Genomic DNA, 24,316 nt, shown 5'->3' on the forward strand with positions numbered 1-24,316 from the left:
TAAAAAGGTGCTGTTGTAACCATAGTCCTGACGGGGAAACTGCACATGTGCGATACTTTCCGGTTACAATGCGATCTGGGATTCGAAAGCAGAGCTTCCTACATCTACCTCCATGGTTAATATTCAAGGGCACGCTGGCTCACAATAACACAAGTAAATAAAAGATCTGGCTATAAACATCAATCTTGTATGCATGCAATCCAGCTGATTTGTATTGTATGATTCCTCTTTATAGATAGATGCAAAAGCTGCTCGACTTGCCAGCCTAGGTACACACACACACACACGCATATGCATATACATATATATATACACACACATACATATGCATATAGATATATATATAGCCAGTTAAAACTGGCTACATTCCACCAGGGACCTTTCAAATAAAGCAACAAGCTATTTGTAGCCAAAGAGATTTACTTCAAGGGGTATCAGTGACAAGAAGCTAAATGTCGCTCGTTTGTTTGGAAGGGCGCATGTGAGACGAAGAAACAACAGCGATATTATACTGAACTGTATAAAATCTCCTGTACTCCAGGAAATAGATGCCAGAACTGTAATGGCTGAATAGTCATCCCACACTCAGCACCACGCCTGCTGTGAATGCGTGAGCCCGCCTCATCAAAGGAACGGCTTTGTGCTTTCTGCTGGTCAGGTAGCCAGGTTGTAGGTCTAAAGGAAAAAAAAGCCATCAGGGCTCATAGCAGAGGCGATATGTTTTATTAGTCCAACTAGATTTTTGCCAAAAAATTGCTTCAATTGCAAGCTTTCTTTTCTCCGATGCCCGATGCTGGGTGCTTGCACCTGAAAACTTGCAATTCAAGAATTTGTTTTGCAAAGATCTTGTTGGTCTAATAAAAGATATCACCGCTATGACAAGCCCTGCTTGCTTCGGCTGGTCAAGCACAGCGAGGGGCATGGGGTAAGGGTATGAAGATCTGCCACGTCATCCTCCTTCAAGCTCTCTTTGATGCTTTATGCACATGGAAAGCCCAACACTGGTCAGGCAGCTCGTGCACTGTGGCCACTGCTTTTCGATGCGGAGGCATTATCTCCCTGCATTTCCTCCACCACTCCATTATACACATTGGATGCCGCTTCTCAGAGCTGGGACCATCAGTTCTGCTCTGGGTTTGTATAGTGCCTGACACAAGATAACCCTGACCACGAATGACTGGGGTCCCTGCGTGCTACTGCAACACAAACGTCACAATGCAGACAAGTCAGGAAGGCCGAAGTCCCATTGCTGGCACCAACGCAGGGAAATAACCATAAGGGATAATGTGCAGTCCAGGGATTGCCTCATATTTGAGAAGTCTGTTGGGTTCATTATAGCATTTAATTTCTGGATAGCGTGGGGCTAGTTTTAAACGGGCACAAGGGCACTCCAGGCCATAGATGGGCACTGAAAATCTAGATACAATGCCAGTCCAGAGGAACAGCAGGAAAGATCCCTGCCAACCCACCCCAAGAGGAAAGTTACCCTTGACCCGGATTTAGGACCAGGACTTTTTCGAAGCCTGACTCACGCTCAGGAAGAGTGGTCCCACACATGTCAATGCGATTGCTCTCAAAGTGAGAGTAGATTGCTTTATGCAGATTGCTTGCGAGAAAAGGGCACCCTAATCAATCCTGTGTTTGCATATGAGAACCTCTCTCTGTGTTTGACCAAGCACCCAGTGTTCACACACACATGAATCGCCTACTCCCTGGCTCCTCTGGGGCTTATTTTATGGGAGCATTGTGCCCAAACCCACCAAGCAGTGCCGTGATCCTTGCACAGCACACTTGGCTTCAGAGGAGCCTTGCACTTTCCTCTCATTTTATTCAGCGTCGAGGTAGGTGGTAGAAAAGGGCCTGGTACTGTATGATTACTCGGCATCCAACAGTTCCCTGCAAAGGCTGTGCCAGGGTGACTTGCAGATCCATGCGCTGCATCGCACTGTGGAAGTAGCAAGGGTGTGCATGCGTGTGTGTATACGCAGAGGAAATCACCCCGCTGTGCAATATAAAGGAGCCTTATTGAAATGGAATTCAAAAAGCTAATTCGGTCTTGCATTTCACCACCCCCACCAGAAATACTCAAAGTTTACCAGCTGGGGGACTGGCCCAGTATAATTACTGAAGTGCTAATTTTACCAGAGATGATGAGAGCACTAGAAGAGCATAACCATATAAAGGGAAGCATTACATGCACTTGATCCATAATTATGGATTCTTTTTTTGAGCATGGAAAGCTGTGTCTTGGTTTTGTTCGCCTATTTGCTCTTATTGCTGTTATTTGCAACACAACCGGTGTTAAAAAAAATAAAATAAAATGTTGGGGTCGACGATAGTTCTTGATAGAAAAACAACAGTCAGCACACGTTAATGTGTTGCCTGGAGTTTCTATGGATTAAATTGCTCAGTTATGTCTGATGCATCTCTCCTCTTTTCCATCAGAGGAGTCGTGCGCAAGCATCACAAGCGCAGAGGTGCATGGTAACTGTTTATAAAAAGCATCTCCACCTTTTTTCTGAACCTCTAAAAAGATTTGTGTTCAGTTTAAACTTCTGATGAAGCATGGAGACAAATATTACTCCATCCCCCGCAGTTCCTGTTAACTTAAAGAAAGGGTGAAAGCATTAAGAACTACAGGACAGCAACTACCTGAGAAGGAGGGGGTTACCTTGTCCAAAAACACTTGAATCCGATTTTTAAATGCACATGCTTTAACTAAATCCTTGATCCAATTGCACATGGATGTGCAAGTTTAATCATTCAGCCTTTTAAAGGGCTAACACAAAGGACAGAGCAGCCAGTCAAAAATTTACAGATCATTTAAATTTTGACCGGCAAGGATTTTCGCAGGTGGTAACTTTTACGAGAACAGCAGCTGTATAGTTGGGAGAGATAGGTAAGCTTTTCAATGGCATTTTACAGTTGGCTATAAGGGTGGTCAATATATTGTTTCTATTCTTTTCTATTACCATCCTCATCATGGTTATAGTATACAAGCACCTTCTACTGCTTCGTGGAGCGATGTGACTACTAACACCTGGCACATTTAATTCACGTTTTTGTTTATGCCTCCTTCAATGATCAGGGTCATTCACACATTACCCAGAGTCTGTGCCACATCACAACAGTCTTAATTTCAGACTTGGAGTACTGAATATCTGTTCTTCCTGGCCCTGGTGCAGGAAAGGCACTTTGGCATGTAGTCAGGGGCATTTTTATTTAGGACAGCACTACGTATTCAAAAGTTAAGGACAGGCTGGGGTGCAGGTTGTAGCCGTGCTGGACATAAGCAGACAAGGTTCTTTGGGTGAATCTGATTTCTTTTATTAGATCAACATACTGAAGGTTTACCCATAGAAAGGTTAGTTCCCTATGAAAGCAGAAAGTAGAGTAGATTTGCACTTTTATAGACTAAATGAAGCGGATTGCATCTCTGATTTAGTTAGTCTGTAAGGTGCACATCTACTCTGCCTTCCCCCTGACTTCAGGCTAAAACAGGTAACTACCTCTCTCCCCCAATAATGGACTATTGTTACATCCATCCGTGCCGTCAAACCAGTCTGACTCCCGATCTGTGACTCCTTGCAAGGGTTTACACTCATAAATGAATTACAGACCCAGAGCTATTCGTGCGAGGTTTTCAGGAGGTCGTTTTGAACGTGCAACACAGGGCACAAAACTGCAATCGCTTCAAATCCAATCAATTCATGGGAGGAGAAAAGCAAATCCCCCACCCCCTTCTCCACTTCCCTGTAAAAAAAATCCACCAAACTAACCTAAATGACTTCTCTCTTGAGCATAGTCACATACAGAAAAAGCAAAAGCAAATACCAGCCCTTAGAGAATAAAACACGCCACCTCTGTGACTCGCTTCACAGCTCGCGTAGACAGCAGGTGGGCTGCGATGCCTCCTGCGATCACTACCAGCTGTGGGCTAGAGCAAGTGCAACTTTCTAAGAAGTTCCTTGTTGATTTTCCTTGTATATTTGATAAGAAAATGGCATAATCCTTTCCCCTCCGTGTTTGCTTAATAGGATTTGGGCCTTAGCTCAAATAATATCAGAGGATCAAAGCCAACTTTGAAAGTATTAGGGAGATTACAAAGCAAAGGCTGGATTCTGCCTGCATGCGGAGTAGCCCTAGGAAAGGCATTCCCCCTGCAATCCCCGGTGCAGAGCGGGAGAGCGCCTGCGACCGCAGCTTGGCTGTGCAGCTCCTCCGAGCCCCGACTCTGCAATTCTTCTCGAACCCTGCATGCATAAAAAACCAAGTGAATAATCCTTATTCCCTCCCCTCCCCGCAACACGAACACACCAAGATAAGGACCAAGCAGAATCTGGCCCCAAAGCACCGAGCAGAAAGGAAGCTGAACAACCCAGAAATATGAGTGCGGAGGAAAGGGAAAGGGGACGTTTATTTACTGAAGTTGGTTTCTTCGCAGTCCATATTTTTCTCTCACCCCAGAGCCGTTTGGTGGCGTGGGTGACCTTTACAAGGCCTGGTGCAGATAATCAATCAAATGGATCCCAGGGCGTTCACCAAAACATTTGGACCCACTGGTTTTGGTTAGGTGGTGAGTGAAATGCAGGCGGGAGGGCCTATTTGTTTCATCTGCTTGACTCCTCATCTGTCCAGGAGCTTCATGTGATCAGAATCGACCGGATCTCAAAAGCAGCCATGGCAAAAGCATTCAAATTCCCTGTCCTCTCATCGTCCCTCCCACCATCACCATGCTGCTTGGGTGAACATATGTCCCATATAACCCAGGGAGCCCAAGCTACTGATATGTTGCTCGACTTACAAAAGCACATTGGATGCAGATCCTTAGCCTACCCCACGGAAGGCAATAATGGACCTATTTTCCTTTCTCCCAGACAGATCTGTGGCACATCTCTTAATGAAGCTATTGACATTTGTGACTAGGTAAGTTTTTCATCCTTCTATAGCAGTAAGAAAAGATCTGGACTGTAATGATCACTATGCATACCAGGTTGATATAGCTGCTTTGGAAAAGGACAATAATGGATATTTTAAATTACTTTAAAGCCCTGGAGTATAAGCAGCTTCTCTAGAACAATATTATTCTCCTACAGGTTGGATAAAGGACGCCGAGGCAGATTTGATTCATTTTTTAAAGGAAACAAATATTTTTTAAAAAACATTTTTTTTTTTTAAAGAAAACAGAAATGTGCCTCTTCTTCTGTTTAAAACCCTGATGTTTTTCACCCTAGCTCCAACAGGTATTAATTGTATTCTGCAGGTGACAAGAGTGACCTAAAAGGCAGAGGCCATGGACAACAATACAGCAATTTCTGATGGGATCTGGTAGATGGAGGATCAGGTTTTGCACAGAACAGTGTTAGTCGTGGTTCAGATCCTGGGGTAAAGCATTGACTACCGTAGATATAGGTCCCCAGATGGAAAATGAATTAGAAAGAGAATTGCTGTGTGGACAATGCAATGCAGTGAAACAGCCTAGGGTTTGAACTTTGATTTGTTTCACTCCTGAACCAATTTTTGGCCCCAACAGAATCAAGTATTGTAGCAAAAAATTGATCAGACAATTCAATCAATCAATTAGTAGAAGCAGGATTTGACCTCATAAATGAGATGCATTTGAAATGCAAATAATTTTGCCTTTTGGGACCATCAAGTATCCCACATGCAAGTGAGCCTGCCCAAGCTGAAACAACTACAGAAAACTAAGTAGCAGCCCTGCAGACGGTACAGGGAAGCGAAGGGCCATGCATACTGCCTTCGTCTTGCAGAGAAAAACAGAGCGATTGCTGTATATTTCCATCACGGTTTGGTGTTTATTCTCTCCCCAGCCACTCCCTTTCCCACTGGAACTTGTCCGCGTGTTTGCCCACAATAACATATTCATGTAATGAGAGAGGCCAATGCAGACTCCCAATACCTCAGACCTTCCCAATCGAGAAGAATTTCAGAGCTTTTGGCGAGGTGATGCAGGGCAGGAGGGGGGAAAAAGTCTCTTTACCTGCAAGGCTTTCTACCCTTGAAGATCTCATCCCCATGTATAAAGATCAACCAGACAAGCTGCAATAAATCACTCTGCAATCTCCGAACTTCTCACTCACGCCCGAGATGTTGGCATCACACCCCCATCTCCTCATTTGGATCGCTTTCCGAGCTGTTGCACTGCATGTGGCTCCGCTACAATGAACGAGCGAGATCCCACCAACCAGCACCCGAAGGTTGACTCACTTGATGGCCTTTCTGCTGGTATTCAATATTTACATAAGAAAAAGCTCGCGTATGAGAAAAATAAATAATAGTAATAATAAAAAAAGACTCTTACCCTGGGCTGTTCCACTGGGCATGAACCTGTCATTATTTTACTAATGGTCTAAATAATGGAGGTTGTAAGGAAGAGAATGAAAGTGTGGTCACACACTTTGCCGTGTAGTAAATTGCTGGCTCTTAACCCTTTTCCTTCCAGGAATTGTCAAGTTCCCTCTGCCAGCTCCATGTGTTGTTCTCACCACTCGGGTGAGTGTTATTAACCACTAACTCCCTTTCCCTTGAGATATACAAAGAATGCAGATTAGGAAACATAATTAGCCAACTTTACCGTAAATGGGAAAGTGTTAGTCTTTATTAACCTTTAACATACTGGGCCCGGGTTTGCTTTACCCCAAGGTTTGTTACATAGGCAAAGCAGTCATCTTGGTGTAAATGTGCACGAGGACCCCTCTGAACAGGGACCTTTTAAAGGGACCTTTCATCTCTTCCAGTCCCATTGCCCAGATACTTTAGTCTTTCTGGCAACAGAGTGGATTCAAGGAGAGAGACAATGCAGGGCTGTTAGCACCCCTGCATTTAGTAGGGTTGGACAATTTGGTAGTAAAAGGCCTCCAGATCCTACCTTTATTGCTATGGGAGCTGAACATATGGTGAATTAAAATGTCCTAAATTGCCAGTTCAGGCCTCTCAGTTCTGCTCAGAATCAGGGAAGTAAGCAGGAGCGTCCCTTTCAAAACCGGATTAAGAAAAAAACAGCAGAGAGCGTAGATGACCTCCAAAATCTCTCTCAACTCCAAATGATGCTCAATGACCCTTAGGGATGAAGGTAGCTGAGCCAACATGAAGGCAACATCACGACTGAATAAAGAGTGTGTGGATGTGCCGTCTGCCGTTCCAGGGGATTATGCCAGGGACAGCCCTGGGAAAAATGCAAGCTACATACTGAATGACAGCTTTCTTAATTTTCTACAGTCTTGATCCTCTCCGATAATGAGCAACTTCTGAGTGGAAAGGGAGCTCACTTATAGGAAAAGCTTGAAATACCTTCCCCTAGGAATGAGATCTAAAATGTGGGGGTGCAAATGGACCACGGTCATCGCGTATCTGATAGTTATAGGGACATATTCCATATGGGATTGAAAGGACATTCCTGTTTATCCCGTATACGGTCATTGTGGGGAGGCTCATGTTAGCCCTAGATCTTTCCCTCATTATTTCAAGCGTTCTTCATCTGTTTGTTGAAATCAGTCTGTGTCGCTCAGGTTTGGCATGCAGATGGAAGAAAGGCAAGGCTACATTTCACTGTTCTAAAATGAAATGCTTGCAGCCTCCAAAAAAATCCAGGTCACGAAGAGGAAAGAGCTAGAGCGAGAAAGAACAACTTTGTGAACTGCAGTAGGAATATTGACTCTTTCTCTGTTTTTGTCTGACGGACAGTCAAGATAAATACCCAGTCTGTCGGTGCCTGTGCATGAGTTTATTCAATACGCTTGCAAAATATGCAATGTGTTTGTTCACTCTCTCAAGCACCTCATCAAAAATCTATTTACCTGTAACTCCTGGTATTTGTCAATGGTTTTTACCTATTTCTATAGCTCGGGAGTCATTAAAACCTGTATCATTTGACCTATTTTTATAGCTCTGGAGTCATTTAAACTTCCACTTGCCACTCCTTGTGCAGTGTGTGCACAGAGGAGCTGATATGATAGTGATCATGTTGCACAAGTGTCTGGCTCGCAACTCCCCCTGCCTGAACTTTGGCCACGTGGCTTCTGCAGGCACCGGGTTTTACTGCTGTCAGTCTGTAAAAAAAACAATGTTGGGAAGACTCCTCACCACTTTTGGAGAATGTGCCACTAAGAGGCGACACTCCTGCAACGGAGATATACGGCAAGAAAGGATGAACCCCATTCAAGGTCCTCTCATAAAAACCTCTAATAGGGTCTACAAGAAGGAAATAGGAGACATGCCTGGTTACAAATCATTTATAAGCTTGTACTTGTAAAATACAATTCAGGAGCAAAAATTAACATCTCTAATGGAAAAAAGATGTCTAAGAGAGACAGCACTTAGACACTTCTGGATAAAACTGACAGCTAGGCAGCTGCGTCACCTCAAATTAGAAAAACTTTTATTGAAAGGAAAAGATGCTCTCACCCTCAAGGGTTAAGTTTTCAACTGTACGTCATCCTCTTCATCCCATCTTTCAAGCCCAGATCAGTGCAACAGGAAAGGATATTTTAGAAACTTTTCATGCATCTTCAACTTCCGCGTGCGTAAGGGTCGTCATGGAATTATTTGTCTTTCTGCGACTCGTGCAAGCAAAACATGAATCTGTTAATAGCAAGCCACATTTCGTTGCTAAAGAAGAGCTCTTTGGGCAGAGCTGCCAATTCCTTCAGAGAATGAAGGCTTTCGCTACAATATATGTGCTTTTCTCCAACCCATTCAGTACAAAACATTGTGTGGCCTGTTGCTGCAAACCTTTATTGCTATGAGTAATACTTATTCATGCCAGCAGTCCTGCTGATTTCAGTGGGTCTATCTGCATGAGCAGTGACTGCCTATATCAGGAAGGGATTTTCAGGGTGCAGTTTTATTCAGTAACAACCCACGGGTATTGCACAGCATGTTGTGGGGCTCCTTGTCCACCAAAACGCGCGGGTTTGCTGCAAAACCACCTCTTATGCAATGCTATATTGCCATTTCACGTAGCTACATCCGTTTAAGGGTGTATTTCATCACGATAGTTCAACGTGTAACTTCCCAATTCAGAAATGTATCCAGTTTAACTGTCGCACTCACTTCAACAATAACGACAAAAAAGGACTTTGGCAAACCATTTTTCCAAGGGATTTTTTTCCAAAACACATGTGGTTGGTACAGTCGCTCTGTAGCATTTTTCTCTAATCAGCCATGCTTAATGATTTCAAAATCGTATTAATGCCCCATCAAAGTTCTTCCTGACTACAAGACTAGATTAGCATCAGATTTGTCACTCAGGGCAAACACATATGGACATAAAAGGTTGAGTGTTTTTTTTTTTTTCCTTGCTAAAAAACACTGAGTGGAAAGTGAGCCAAGCTTCAAGGATTTTTAAGCTATGCAATTGCACTGTATACACACACAACTCTCTCTTTAAGCCCAGCGCAATGTGTATTTTGGATACACTGAAATCCTATACAGACACCCACACATACAATGGAAACTTTACAAAACTTCCATTCACTGCATTTGACCATTTTACTCCTTCCTGCAATATTATGGTACTTCCTCATTCTGCGCAACAAGAACACCGCAAGTCCCATAAATAACCACCGATATGGGATGGGACAGGCGTTTAAGTGTGCCCCAAACGTAGGGCGAGCTAGAGCGACAAGCCTAAAAATACCTACCATGACCATTATTAATGACTGATTTTATCCTGTGACCGTAACGTTTCACTTTCAGCTGAAACTAAGGCTCTCAGAGAGATCATTTGGGTGCAACGTTTGCAAATAACTAGCCAAAAAAAAGTAAAAATTGGACTAACTATGGTTATAACACCCAAGGGAGCGGGGGGGACAAGAGACAATCCATCCGTCCCTGCATGTACCCTCTTTTTGGGTGTTACGGGGACATACGCTGGGGACCGACTCCGGCCAAAGCGATGCAAGGCCGAGCTTGCGTGGAGGAGCTCAGCTGACTCGCTTGGAAAACGCCACTCCCGACACATCTGCCCGGCAGATGGCCCGGTCGCTGGGTAAAGGATTGCCTTGCCCCCGAGTGTTCGTAGCACCTGTTCTCCATATGTTGCAGTGGCTACCATTTCAGTCCTGGGTGTCATTCAAGGTGCTAGTGCTAATCTCTAAAGCTTGGTGTGGTCTGTGACCCCCTTTCATTAAACAGGCTGCCTGCCCCCTTCTTTTTCCATCACAAGACACAAGGCTCTCTGATGCCTTTCAGCTGTCAGCGCCAGGAACTCAGCCTTGCGAGGGCAGCCCCGGAGCATTCCCGGCGCAGGGCACCTGCCCCCGAAACGAACTGTCCGTCAGAGCTGGAATTTGGCAAACTTGGGATCAGCCTCACAGGGCTGTTTTTGTTCCCATGAGGCTTTCGCTCAGCACGTCTTCCTTGTTGTTTTCGTTGGCTGGATGATTTGAGGAAGAGCCAGGCGTTTAAGGAATAACTGTTGCTACGTTGATGCTTTTCTAAAATAATGGTTGATCCACATGCCACGGGTGCAGCGCGCTTGCACGGCTTCCCCTTGTGTTCTGCAGGAGCTTTTACTTGCTGATCGTCACTGCAAAAGGCTGGGCTCGTGTTAGAGCGAGTGAAATCACTCCATTCGGGGCATTTTTTGCAACATATTTTTTAAACCGGTCTCATTGGTGAGTAGAAGGCTCCCTCCCTTAACACACCCAGCAGCCCAGAAAAAGGCAGATGGGAAGTGATGGACTAAGGAGAGCTGCTTTAGGGTATCTGGTGGGAGCATGAAGACGGGGACATGAGGCTGACGGCGCTAGACAAACCCTGCAGGTTTCCCGGGCAGCACTTTACCGAGACTCCCAGCGAAATTTTAGTATCGGGCCCCGCTTCACCAGAGATAACGATAATAATAATGATAATCAGACAAAAAAAATTACCATGTAAACTCCCTCCAGAGCTGGTGCAATGACTTAACCCTGGAAATCTCCCCTCGCTGGGGTCCCCTGACCCCACCTGTCTGTCCTGCCTAGTGCGGGGGGGGCTGGACCCGATGCTCTTGCAAGGTCCCGTCCAGCCCTTCCCAACCTGGGGACCCTTTACAAGTCCCCAGCCATTTCCCCTTTGCTCGCCACCCTGCCCTGGGACCAGGGCTGGACACAGGCCTGGGCAAACCAGGACAGAAAGGGGGCCCAAAAATAGATTAATAGATTCAGGGTCTCGAACAGACTCCCCTCCAGAGGCGGTGCAAGCACCTACTCCGGACTCTTCCAAAAAAAATCTGCATATTTTTCTTGCTGGGAGAACGTTATCCCAGCTGACTTCCTGCCTATGGCAGCGGGGCTGGACTCGATCTCACGAGGTCCCTTCCAGCCCCTAATATCTATGAAATCTATTAAATTTTTACAGTTGGAAGGGACCTTAGCAGATCATCTTTTCCCTGGGCGGGAAAGAGTGCTGGGGTCAGACTCGATGATCCACTGAAGGTCCCTTCCGACCCTGATGAACCCATTTTTGTCCCTTCCGACCCTTATAAACCCATTTTTTGTCCCTTCCGACCCTTATGAACCCATTTTTGCCCCTTATGAACCCATTTTTGTCCCTTCCGACCCTTATAAACCCATTTTTTGTCCCTTCCGACCCTGATGAACCTATTATGGTCCCTGATGAACCCATTTTTGCCCCTTCCGACCCTTATAAACCCATTTTTGCCCCTTCCGACCCTGATGAACCCATTTTTGCCCCTTCCGACCCTGATGAACCTATTATGGTCCCTGATGAACCCATTTTTGCCCCTTCCAACCCTTTTAAACCCATTTTTGCCCCTTCCGACCCTTATAAACCCATTTTTTGTCCCTTCCGACCCTGATGAACCTATTATGGTCCCTGATGAACCCATTTTTGCCCCTTCCAACCCTTTTAAACCCATTTTTGCCCCTTCCAACCCTGATGAACCCATTTTTGTCCCTTCCGACCCTGATGAACCTATTATGGTCCCTGATGAACCCATTTTTGCCCCTTCCAACCCTTTTAAACCCATTTTTGCCCCTTCCGACCCTTATAAACCCATTTTTTGTCCCTTCCGACCCTGATGAACCTATTATGGTCCCTGATGAACCCATTTTTGCCCCTTCCAACCCTTTTAAACCCATTTTTGCCCCTTCCGACCCTGATGAACCCATTTTTGTCCCTTCTGACCCTGATGAACCTATTATGGTCCCTGATGAACCCATTTTTGCCCCTTCCAACCCTTTTAAACCCATTTTTGCCCCTTCCGACCCTGATGAACCCATTTTTGCCCCTTATGAACCCATTTTTGCCCCTTCCGACCCCGATGAACCCATTTTCGCCCCCTCCGAGCCTATGAGCCCTTTCTGTGCCCCCTTCCCGGGCAAGGTGGCAAGAAAAGGGGTAACCGGGGACCGGGGAAGCAGGACAGACGCAGACGGGGGGGTCCCCGTGCAGCCGGCGGGGCGGCCCTGCGGCGAGGCCGCGGCGGGGGCGGGGGCGCGGGCGGGGGCGCGGGCGGCGGCTGCACCTGTCCCCCGGCGGCCGGGGCGGGCGCGGGGAGGCTCCCGCCCGTGTGGCCCCTCCCGGGGGCGGGCCCGGAGGAGCCGGCTGCTCATCACATGGCAGCGCTCAAAAAAAAAAGAGGCAGGAGCTCATTGAGGGTTTCAGTTGCAAGCAGCGCAGCGCGCCGGGCTCGGGCTGCCCCGCCGCGTCCCGCCCCGCGCCTCCCGGCTCCCGCACGCAGGTAAGCGCGCCGCCCGGCCCGGGCGCCGGCCCCCGGGGGGCAGGCACCGCGGCTTCCCCCGGCCCGCGAAGCAGTCAGCTGGGGGGCCGGCCGGCGGGGGGGGGGGGAAGAAGGGCTGCAGCGGGTCGAGTGCCGGTGAGGAATTGCATCATTTCGGCTGGGTTCACGAGTCCTGGGAGAAGAGAAAAGCAGCAGATATGTGCATTGGGAGATCTGTTCCGAGCTGTGCAGATGCAGAGCGGGGCAGAGGTCTGTGCACACGGAGACGGAGCGATCCGGACCTCTGCACGCACACAGATACAGAGCTGCCCGGATCTCTCTCCAGACCCCTGTTGATAGCCATACAGATCTCCATGGCTGTAGATGTAGAGCTACCCAGATCTCTCTCCAGACCCTCTGTTGATGTCTATACAGATCTATATAGATGTAGATGTAGAGCTACCCAGATCTCTCTCCAGACCTCTACTGATATCTATACAGATTTATATAGATGTAGAGCTACCCAGATCTCTCTCCAGACCCTCTGTTGATATCTATACAGATCTATATAGATGTAGATGTAGAGCTACCCAGATCTCTCTCCAGACCCCTATTGATATCTATACAGATTTATATAGATGTAGAGCTACCCAGATCTCTCTCCAGACCCTCTGTTGATATCTATACAGATCTATATAGATGTAGATGTAGAGCTACCCAGATCTCTCTCCAGACCCTCTGTTGATATCTATACAGATCTATATAGATGTAGATGTAGAGCTACCCAGATCTCTCTCCAGACCCCTATTGATATCTATACAGATCTATATAGATGTAGAGCTATCCAGATCTCTCTCCAGACCTCTATTGATATCTATACAGATTTATATAGATGTAGAGGTATCCAGATCTCTCTCCAGACCCTCTGTTGATATCTATACAGATCTATATAGATGTAGATGTAGAGCTATCCAGATATCTCTCCAGACCTCTATTGATATCTATACAGATCTATATAGATGTAGAGCTATCCAGACCCTCTGTTGATATCTATACAGATCTATATAGATATAGATGTAGAGCTACCCAGATCTCTGTCTCTGTGCAGATACAGAGCTATGCAGATCTCTACTGATACCGATATAGAGCTATACAGATATCTGTGCAGATGTATATAGCTATCTATATAGAGCTATACAGAACAGATAGGAAACGACTGCTTCTTTATGGCTCTGTGGCCCTGGCGTTGCTTTCTCCCCCCAGCCAGTGTTGCAGACTTTTTCTACCGGCAGTTGCAGAACATGCTGAGAGTCTCTTCTGTCTGCGGTGAAGATGTGTATTTGGGTTGTTGTTGGGTTTTTTTATGCCCCCCCGCTTCCCAGCTCTGCACTCTTCTGGCTTCTCTGCCTTACCTTTGCACTTGTTTGCTTTTCCATCCCTGCTGGCTAGTGCATCAACTACACCCCCTGGTGCTGACTATTTCATTTCGTAGTGACTTGGTCATCCTCTAGAAATAAGCCTGAAGTCTGCCAAGGAGCAGACTGTCACATGCAAATGCCACTTCTCCTGTCCCTGTTTCTCCAGGGACATTTATTTTCCCCTTCATCTGATTTCCCACCCCCCCGCCACCCTTTAACATCTTGATAATTTTATTAAGACAAAAAAACCTCAAGATTAAAGCATGAGCTCTGTGTGCTTCAAAGCCCCCAGCTGAACTGAGTAGAGAAATGAGTAGGGGTTGGGCTAATAACTTTTTAAAGTCACTCTGGGGACTGGAGGATGCAGTTACTTTATTTATATCCTTCTGACGGAGGGAGCCAAAGGGGGCTGACTTTTGGTGCTACTCCATGGCTTTCACCCCCTTCTCTTCTGTTTACTGAGGACAGAGGAAAGTACTTAACTAAGGTAGCGGTTGTGCTCACTTAGCAACATGTGCCCAGTGCACACAGGGCAGAGCAGTGTGGCGTCAGCTTGGGAATAACTGCTCTGAGCACTCATTAGCACTCCTCTTTGCTCTCAGCCCTTGTAACATCTTCACCTCTGGTCCGTCTGAAACCCTCCTGCACACTTCTCTCCCAGTTGATCTGTACAAATTACAGCCATCTGATGTCAATATATATGTATTTCCTTCTGGGCTCTTCAGAAGAGCTCGGAGAGGGGGTACTTGACTGGATTTGAGTTCTGCCTTTTGTTGTCGGGGTTGTGCAGGTTGGGTGCAGAAATGTTTCTTTTCGCAGCAAAATCCTCTTTTTTTTCTTCCTCTTCCTTGCAATAAAACCAGTTGAAATTCCAACCCCTTCCTTTCCAGGCAACTGTTGTGAGTCTGTGCATGAGCCAACTGGCTGCAGCATTTCTCTAGCTTTTGCATGCTTTTTTTTTTTTTCTTCCTAGAAAGTGTGTGTGTGTGTGGAGGGGGCGGGGGAGAAGCTTTAGTGTGCATGTCCCTAAATGTGTCAAGATGTGATGTAGCAGGTCCAGTCCTACAAACAGTGCCATTCTTCTCTTCTGCTCAGTAAAGACTGCAGATATGACTTCTAATTTGTACCTCCTCATTGGTATTGATATCTGAGGATATTGGGGGGGGGGAAAAAAAGCATTTGTATATTGGGTAGCAGGTGAACAGTCACAACCATTACATTTGTATGCTAGGGTCTTGCATCTTTCGTTTCAGACTTGCTTTTTGCACAGACACAGTCTTGTTCCCACCCCTTACACGCCCCAAACTCCCACTGAAGCCAGCTGGAAGAGCTGAGGGTGAACACAGGCTGGGTCCCTGCTTGAGCAGACCCATCTCTTTTCATACAGATGGTACAGGTCCTGAGCCTTGCACTCATTGAAGTTCAGGGGAGTGTTCTTGCTGGTGACTTGTGTGCAAGCAGCATTAGGCCCCTGTGGGTTTTGTGGGCTGTGCGTCTGACTGGTGAGTTATTGGGAGGATTTTTTTCCCCCTCTGGTATCCTAGCTACTCAAAGCACACAGTAGGCAGAGAAGCAATTTGTTCTGCGAGAAAAAAAAAAGACAACAACCATCCCGTGCCCAATACTGTAACATGTGGAGCATGCCAAGGTTTTATTGTATAAACTTCAAGAAGCAGTCTGTAAACTTAGGAAAGATGCCCCCAAGGCTTCACCGTACTGCTTCAGCATCCTTTTAGCCAAATAGGTGCAGCTTTTGCTTCCAGAGTCGTAATACTGCCAGTCATGCAGCTATAATAGCTAATAATGCTGTGCAGATGTACAGCATGCAGAGCAATGGAAATATGACAGTAATAGGCACCCAATGCTATTTCTAGGGTTACAAACAGAACAAGCTATTCCTAGGAGGCTGGCTTTATAGTTTCTTTGATTTCTGCAATTCAGATGTCCTGGGTTCAAGATTTATTTATTTTTGGACAGTTGTATATTTGCATCCTTCAGCTTTGATAGCTCTTCCTCCTCCTCACCCTTTAAATCCAGGAGGCAATGCAAAAAATGACTTCAAAACAAAACTGTTTCCTAGGTTGTCTATTCCCATCAACTTGGATCTAAACATACTTTTAACATGATTGTGATTATAGGATGTGGTTTATGAAACTGATTAATCTGCAGACCAATGCAATGATTTTTCAATGAGCTTTTCTTTATGTGGAGGACATAAATAGTAATTTGACTTTCCTCTTGTATTTGGTTATAGATGCTTTCTGTTGGCTTTAAAAATGCATCTCAAAGTGAATGTTAAAAGCATTCCTTTGACTTTGAGAGTTATAATCTGGTAGGGATGAGAAATTTAATTCTTATCCCTGAGAAAAAAAGCAACAGCAAACTTTACACAAGGCAGACAAAATACTCGAACTGGTATACGGGCAGCAGGACGATACAATAATGCGGTGAATTAATGTGAAAGTGATATTCAAGCAGGGCCCTACTGAACCTGTCAAAAGCTGCCAAAAAGTATTGCATACTGCAGGATCACAGATGACTAATTTCTGGAAATATGTGTTGGGCCACATTCTTGCATAATAATGTGAAATACAAAAAAAAATAAAAATAAAAGCAAACTCTAGTGCTTAGGAGAGTAATGTCTCATGCACTTTTGTAAAGAATGGCATTCCTCCTGCTTTTCACCTGTGGTTTTCTTACAAGTATCTGCCTACCTGGGCTTGTCTAAGAAGATGGAGGGTTATAGGGAATGAATAAGTTAAGAGGTTATGAGCTGAATACAGACTATTTCAAATCAGTCTGGAGTTTTAGCTGTGCTATGAAAAGATCTTATCTACAGTATGACTTTTTAACCTTGCTGCAGTTGGGTCAGAAAGGGTAGCCAGGGTGTTCTCAAATTATTCCATGTACAAAAGGTCTTTTTCTTTCACTGGCACAATCCTTGGCATAGAGGCAGATTAATATGGATAATACCAGTTTGTTAAATACATCAATAATTTAATCTCCCACCAATGCTTCGGTACTTGGATCTCCTGTTCTTTGGTGAACAGACAGTAGATGTTACCCTTAACTCTGTCACTATTTCTCCCACCGGGGATGTGCATGGAAGGAGTTCCTGCATTTAGTGCATTTTGTCTCTTCTGCAGTATATTTCAGTTAACTTTTCTGATATGCAGTACATGACTTAATGGATGACGCACTGCTAAAAGCACAGCCTGGATCAAAGCCAGACCTCCCTGCAACAAGTTTGGTGGCCTTCGCTCTCAGCGAGAACAGTTTGTAGCCACGCTGCTAAGCCTTAGTCACATTCAAGACTAAGGGGAAATTCATGGCTGTTATCCTCTAGAGATGGAATCGCCTTCATCTCTCCGGAGGAAAGCGCCTTGTCACCATCACTGCCAGTCCTGCTTCTGTTAAAGCTATTTGCTAGTGAGAGCAGGATGGGGTCTGTTATCAGTCCTACTTCGCTTTGTATGATTGCTGCCTGCTGTGAATTTGAAAACTCGAGACGTCCTCTTGCATGTCTGGAGCTCCAGCCTAAAATAGGAAGAAAAGCGGGTTTGGCACTGATTATTGCCAATGAACGCACAGCCTACTATTGAGCAGAGGGCCAAATTTGGAACAGGTGTAATTCTGTGGATCCAAGGAAGATGCATTCATTGTGTCCAGTTGTAGGACTCGGAGTAGAGATGATACCTTTTATTAGACCAACAAGATGTTTGCAAAACAATGTCTTTAATATCTTTGCAAACATCTTGTTGGTCTAACAAAAAGGTATCATCTCTACTGCGAGTCCTGATTGCCTTTTCCTCTAGACCAATACAGCTGCCACCTGGATACCTGACATTATTCCTTCAATGCACTTCTTCCCTAGAGGGCCTTGGTCAGAATAGACCTTGAGATGCGTACTTGTAACAGCCTCAGCAATTCTTTGGCTTTGAACTGACCCACGTTAAAAATAATCCCCCGCCCCCTTTACAGGAGGTGCAGTTGTAAATACTGGAGAAATAATCATATTCCCCTTTTTTATAAATTAATATAACCTATAGGCTTGCAAGACTTGTTCTCCTCTGTGCTCACCCCGGGAAGAGTAACAGCTTGTTTATACCAGTAATGTCAGTTGTGTCGGTGTGAAACCACAGACGCAGAGAACTTGTGTATCCCAAGGGAATGGCGTGGCTAGAAATGAATAGACTGCAAAGCTGCGCCTGTGGATTTGCAGACAATGGTCCTTATTTGCACAGCTTTGATCGACTGTTCTCCTCCCTCGAGTTCTAACGTGCAATGTCTCTTTCTTTTGCAGACCATGCTCTCTCCCTGACGGACGAGCAGCTCCTACGCTAAACGCTACATGTCAGACGACTCTCCTTGGTAGATCCAAGGATCCCTGGGGACTCCAAAATCTCCCCACTTTTTCTGTGTGCGTGTGTCCCTCTAGAACTTTCAAAACTGTTTCTCCAAAGGTTTTTGCAGAAACTCGGACTGTTTTCTAAAGCAGAAGCACCTCGGTCCACAGCAGTAGTGATGGGCAGCGTGCGAACCAACCGCTACAGCATCGTGTCTTCGGAAGAGGACGGCATGAAGCTGGCAACCATGGCGGTTGCCAATGGCTTCGGGAATGGGAAGAGCAAGGTACATACCAGGCAACAGTGCAGGAGCCGCTTTGTCAAAAAAGACGGCCACTGCAATGTCCAGTTCATTAACGTGGGAGAGAAAGGACAACGTTACCTGGCAGACATCTTTACCACCTGCGTAGACATCCGCTGGAGGTGGATGCTGGTGATCTTCTGCCTGACTTTCATCCTATCGTGGCTTTTTTTTGGTTGTGTATTTTGGCTGATCGCTCTGCTGCATGGGGATCTGGAGAGTCCAGAAATGCCTTGCGTCAATCAAGTGCGCAGCTTCACTGCAGCCTTCCTCTTCTCCATCGAGACCCAGACAACCATCGGCTACGGCTTTCGGTATGTCACAGATGAGTGCCCCGTTGCGGTCTTCATGGTGGTTTTCCAGTCTATAGTAGGCTGCATCATTGATGCCTTCATCATTGGTGCTGTCATGGCAAAGATGGCTAAGCCCAAAAAGAGAAACGAGACTCTGGTCTTCAGCCACAATGCTGTGGTGGCCATGAGGGATGGGAAGCTATGCCTCATGTGGCGTGTTGGGAATCTGAGGAAAAGCCACTTGGTGGAGGCGCATGTCAGGGCCCAGCTACTCAAATCCAGAATCACTTCGGAAGGAGAGTACATCCCTTTAGATCAAATAGACATCAATGTGGGGTTTGACAGTGGGATAGACCGCATTTTCCTGGTCTCCCCAATTACAATAGTCCATGAAATAGATGAAGACAGTCCCTTGTATGACCTGAGTAAGCAGGACATGGACAATGCAGACTTTGAAATCGTAGTCATTTTAGAGGGCATGGTGGAAGCTACAGCCATGACGACTCAGTGCCGGAGCTCCTACCTGGCGAATGAAATCCTTTGGGGACACCGTTATGAGCCTGTACTCTTTGAAGAGAAAAACTACTACAAAGTGGACTATTCTAGGTTCCACAAAACATATGAAGTGCCCAACACGCCCCTTTGTAGTGCCAGAGACTTAGCGGAAAAGAAATACATCCTCTCCAACGCAAACTCTTTTTGCTATGAGAACGAAGTAGCCCTCACCAGCAAAGAGGAGGAGGAGAGTGACAATGGGGTGCCCGAGAGCATGAGCACGGACACGCATCCTGACTTGGACCGTCACAACCCGGTTGGGGTGCCGCTAGAACCTAGGCCGTTAAGGCGGGAATCTGAAATATGACTGATTGACTTTTCCTCTGTTATCTTGTGGTTTAAAAGAAAAATCTATCAGTCAAAGATAAGTTGACCCGAGAAGTCGGCCCGAAACAGTTTTCAGATGACGGTACTGTTGAAGAGTGGCGTGAAAGCAAGCAGCCCCGAGAAACCGAGGCTGGTTTTAAGGCTGCCTTCAGAGAAGGGACAACAGAAAGTGAACTCTAAACACAAAGCACTAAACATGTCTAAGCATGACCAGAAGGCACATATGTTGTAGAATAAATTATGTATATATTTTTTTACAAAACTTGAACTTGCAGGCAAGCTTTGGTTGGGTTATATATATATTTTTTTTTTTCAACTTTTTCCAGAATGCTTCTCTCTAGGGAACAAGAATGTTTTTAATGGCATAACAAAGGCAAGAATCTGCCTTATTATTATTATTAATATTATTATTGTTGTTGTTTTTTTTTTTAAAAGCTGCTGCTAACTACATGAACACAAATTGTTATTTTGTTGCAGTGTAGTTTTGTTTTGTTTTTTTTTCTCTTGTGTAATTTAAAAAACAGTCAGTGTTCAACTTTGTGGGTTGAAAAAAAGCTCGTGATCACACTTCAGTAAGGCCAATGCTGCCAGATAGTCTGAATTTCTTTTGAGGCCAGTAGTTTGATAGCTAGAATCAATTTCTCTTTCTTTTTTTTTTTTTCCAGTTACATAAGGGGCATTATGTAACATAAGGCCAATTGATAGCCTCCAGCAACAGTTTTTATTTTTATTTTGGGGGGGTGGGAGAGGGAGGGGGAGAATTTCATTCTGTATCTCAAATTTTAAGTTAAAACTACCTAAGTGGATACCAAAGAAAATGCACATTTTTGCACAGTGGAGCTTATGGAAAAGAAACGGGCTGCTTTAAACAAAACCACAAATTCTGAACCTCTGACATTTGCAAAGGCCCTTATTTTGCACCTTATTCAGAAAGCAAAGCTCAAAACTTGGATCTAGGTAAAGCAAGACTGTATTTTTCCCCCCCTCTTCCCACCCTGTGCGGCACATCGGCCCCTCTGCTTTTCTTCTCTAAGAAGAAACGAGGGGCTGTGCTGGGGGTCGGGGAAGCAAACATCTGCTCTTTCCTGTTAGCGAAACACTAGCAGGACTCTAGCAGAAGGTCAAGCGTTACTCTGCACACATTCCAGACCTGCTTCTCGAACTTCGAGCCCTCTTAAAGCTGACCCAGCAATCTGAAAACTGAGCCATCAGATGTGCTGGAGGCTGCGACCGAATAAAAATCGACTGTCATTATGTTGACTAGTTAAACTCCACCAGAGACGTGCAAAGGCACTGGGCCGTGCTGGAGGGTAACTGGGTTGGAACAGACATTTAGGTGCAGGTGAATCGAGTGACATGCGGGGAAGGAGGGGAAAAAAAAACAAACCACAAACGGTGGTAAATCAGTGTGAAACGGCAGAGGGATCCGAGTGGAAAAGCTTCTCTTTGGCAGGGCAAGGGTGTCAGGCAAAGTGTTTTCTGGATTGTATGAAAAAGGGATTATTTGAAGAGGATAATACTGTAAAAGAGTTTCCCTCTCCTACCTCCTTCCTGTACCCCCCCTCCCTCCATCAACATCAGCTGAATTATCAGTGGATGTAATATGTCACCAAGCCTTTGAATAGCTTTTGTAACATTACATGAAAGCCATAGCTCCAATGGTATTTTGGCTCCCCGACCAAAAAAGCTTAAAAATTCTTGGTGCCTCTAAGATCAAGCCTGTAACTTAGCTGCACTTCAAGGTTTTTCGCTTGTGCATCTCCCTGTAGGAACAGGCTGGGAGAGGAGGGCCAGGATCAGAAATCCGAGTCAACTCTTTTACAGTATTGGATCACTGTATGCCATTAAAAAACAGCTTGTTCTAAGTCTAATGTCTTCTACAAATGGACATCTGTGAAGGCCTCTGGCCCCCTACAGCCTTGCCTGAAGGAAATGCCTGCAACGAAACGGTGGTTTCTGATAAGATGGTATCTACAGTAACCTGAGTAGGTGGGTTTGGAAACTGTGTTAACCTTGTAAACGTAGCTTGGGATAGGAGAGAGGGCAGATTTTTTTTTGAAGGGAGGAGATGGGTGAGAGGGAGGAAGAGCTTCACACACAAGACAGCTGGGACACAGTTTTCTGGGTCATAGACAGTGAAGGCAATTGAATGCTATTAGTGCTGCTAACAGTGATGTTCTTGCATAGGAAACCAACTAAACCAAAGAGTATTCAGTGAAACGTTAAAAAAGAAAAAAAAAAGAGGCCGTGGGGATGGGTGGGGAATGGAAGGATGAAATGGAGACCCCGCCCCCCCACCAGTGAGGCTACTCCAAAGTGCCCCCACTTAAGTGACTTGAGTCAGAAGAGAAAGGGATGGGACATGAAGAATGGGGAAATAAAAGCTTTGGTTTGTTTCTTTAAGGAAAAAAAGAAAAAGAAAAACCTAGTTTTCTGATGCACAGATTTCTTTTTCCAAGTCAGTTTTTTCAGAAATATTTTTAAAATGTACATTTTATAAAGTTTATTGAGTATTTTCATATTTAAAGCCAAATGTAAATAAAAAAAAAATCTGTAAAGGTGGAGAAGAAGAAAAACAGAAAAGGCCATAGAAAGTATAAATTCAGTTCATCAGTCTCGGCTAGCTAGTACCTAGATGCTACCGGTTAGCACAATTTTTAGCAAAAATTTGCAAGCCTTATAGGATCCTTAATGCTATGAACTTTTGTTATTTATTTTAAGCATGGACTTTTAATTTGAAAACATGTTCTAGTTACTGGCATTTTTTTTTTTAAAGTTACCAGCTTTCAGATTGCTAGTCGTGTTGAGAGTGGATACTTAGGTCGTTCGTTGCACTCTCTGCTGGATTTCTTTGTTTTGTTTCGTTTTGAAATAACCCTTTGTCTTTACCGACTGAATCTCACCTTGCAGATTTGCACTCGGCCTCTGGCTCGTGAAAGCTGCTAGAAAGAGAGCTGCAATGTTTATTTCATGGTACCCTTCCCCTGGTTCATCTCTCCAATGGTTTAGGTTGCCACGTTTTTGGAACAGGCTCTGGTAAGCCCTGGCCAGGTCCGGCTGTCGTAGCACTCCTATGCGGTGCAAAGTGGTTTAGCTGATCCCTTTTATTTTGGACGAATACAGCGGCTGACAGCACTCATTCAGCGAGTCTTGTTGCTGGAGCCCTCCTGCAGAGCCTGTTCCAAAAGCCCTTTAAAACGGATGGAATTCCTTTTTCCTCTGATTTTAATGGGTTCTGGTTCGGCCCCTTCATCGAGGGCATGACACCAAGGATGAACCTGGCTCACTGTCTCTTGTGGCTGGCACAGAAAGTTTAGACTGTATTTTGCTTGGGGAGTGGGGGGGGTGGGAAATCTCACTATTTCTGCCCTTCCCTGAAAATACTTGAATGAGACACATTTATTGTGTGAAGGCGTAATCCTGCATACAGTGACAAAAGCATTTCAGAGGCAGATGCAGAGTACTTCCTGCCCTCTGCTCTCTAGGTGCAAGTTGTCTTTTGGTTAAGTAGCAAGGGTAGAAAATCACTACATATTATAGCTCTATTTAATGATACTTTCTCCCAGTCAGGATAAACTTCTGTGTTTGTTAATAGAGCACTTGCTTTTTCTCGGCAAAGACAAAGGGTCCAGATGTTTTGTTTGTTCTCTTAGGTCTTCTTTTTCATATTGGATTACACGGTAAAACTGAGAAGTACTGTAATGTCTTTAAACTATGGCTGCTCTCGACTATTTTGAGGTAGAAAGGTGCTGCATAGTTGCCATCTCACAGCCAATCAGAAACTTCTTTTTTAATGACGTCTGGCCTGCAGCTATTGTCAGGTGAACAATCGAGGCATTTGACAATTGTCCATTACTATTTTCCTGTTTGCAGCCTTTTTGTATCAAAGTCTTCCTAATGTACTGCACAAATTGTGGATTGTACAGATTTTTTATATATTATGTCTTATTTTATTATTTCTAAATAAATAAAAAACAAAAAAGAGAGACGAAATCTGTTGCACTGATCTTGTTTGTCCGGGGGGGATGGGTCAGGGTGCTGCTACCGAGCTTGAACATGGTTAAACCAAAAATCGCACCTTCTTGCCTGGGTTACTTCATACATACACGATAAAAGACTTACATCTCTAGAAGAAAGAGGAAAGGTGAAACAGCCTTCATTTACCTAATGGGAATTCAGGAGCAGATCCTCATTGGTTCGATGGTGCTATGGCAACTCACCCCAATTGATGATAGGCCCCTGAGAGAGTAAGTGACTTTGTTCAGGTCGCACAGGAAACAGATGATAGATCTCCAGATCTGTCCCCGTGATCAACTTTTGTTGTTTGAACATACTTGAGGAAGGGCCAGCGGTTTACAAGGAGCCTTTAAAAGAAGGCTGCATTTATTCAC

The 24,316-nt window shown here is 45.1% G+C and overlaps 1 protein-coding gene across 1 annotated transcript; it reads left to right on the forward strand.

The window, feature by feature from the left end:
* Positions 1 to 12,578: 12,578 nt before the first annotated feature.
* KCNJ2 (potassium inwardly rectifying channel subfamily J member 2) lies at positions 12,579 to 21,452 on the forward strand. Its single transcript, XM_090060241.1, has 2 exons — positions 12,579 to 12,706; positions 18,407 to 21,452. The coding sequence occupies exon 2, from the start codon at positions 18,628 to 18,630 to the stop codon at positions 19,903 to 19,905; it is 1,278 nt and encodes a 425-aa protein (XP_089916367.1). The 5' UTR covers positions 12,579 to 12,706; positions 18,407 to 18,627; the 3' UTR covers positions 19,906 to 21,452.
* Positions 21,453 to 24,316: the final 2,864 nt, after the last annotated feature.

Source organism: Crocodylus siamensis, chromosome 8 (assembly GCF_052110815.1).
Source record: "Crocodylus siamensis isolate JL-2025a chromosome 8, ASM5211081v1, whole genome shotgun sequence".
NCBI lineage: Eukaryota > Metazoa > Chordata > Crocodylia > Crocodylidae > Crocodylus > Crocodylus siamensis.

Bases quoted from the DNA above. Each gene is read 5' to 3' on its own strand.
- KCNJ2 (XM_090060241.1), top strand. From the start codon at position 18,628: ATGGGCAGCGTGCGAACCAACCGCTACAGCATCGTGTCTTCGGAAGAG.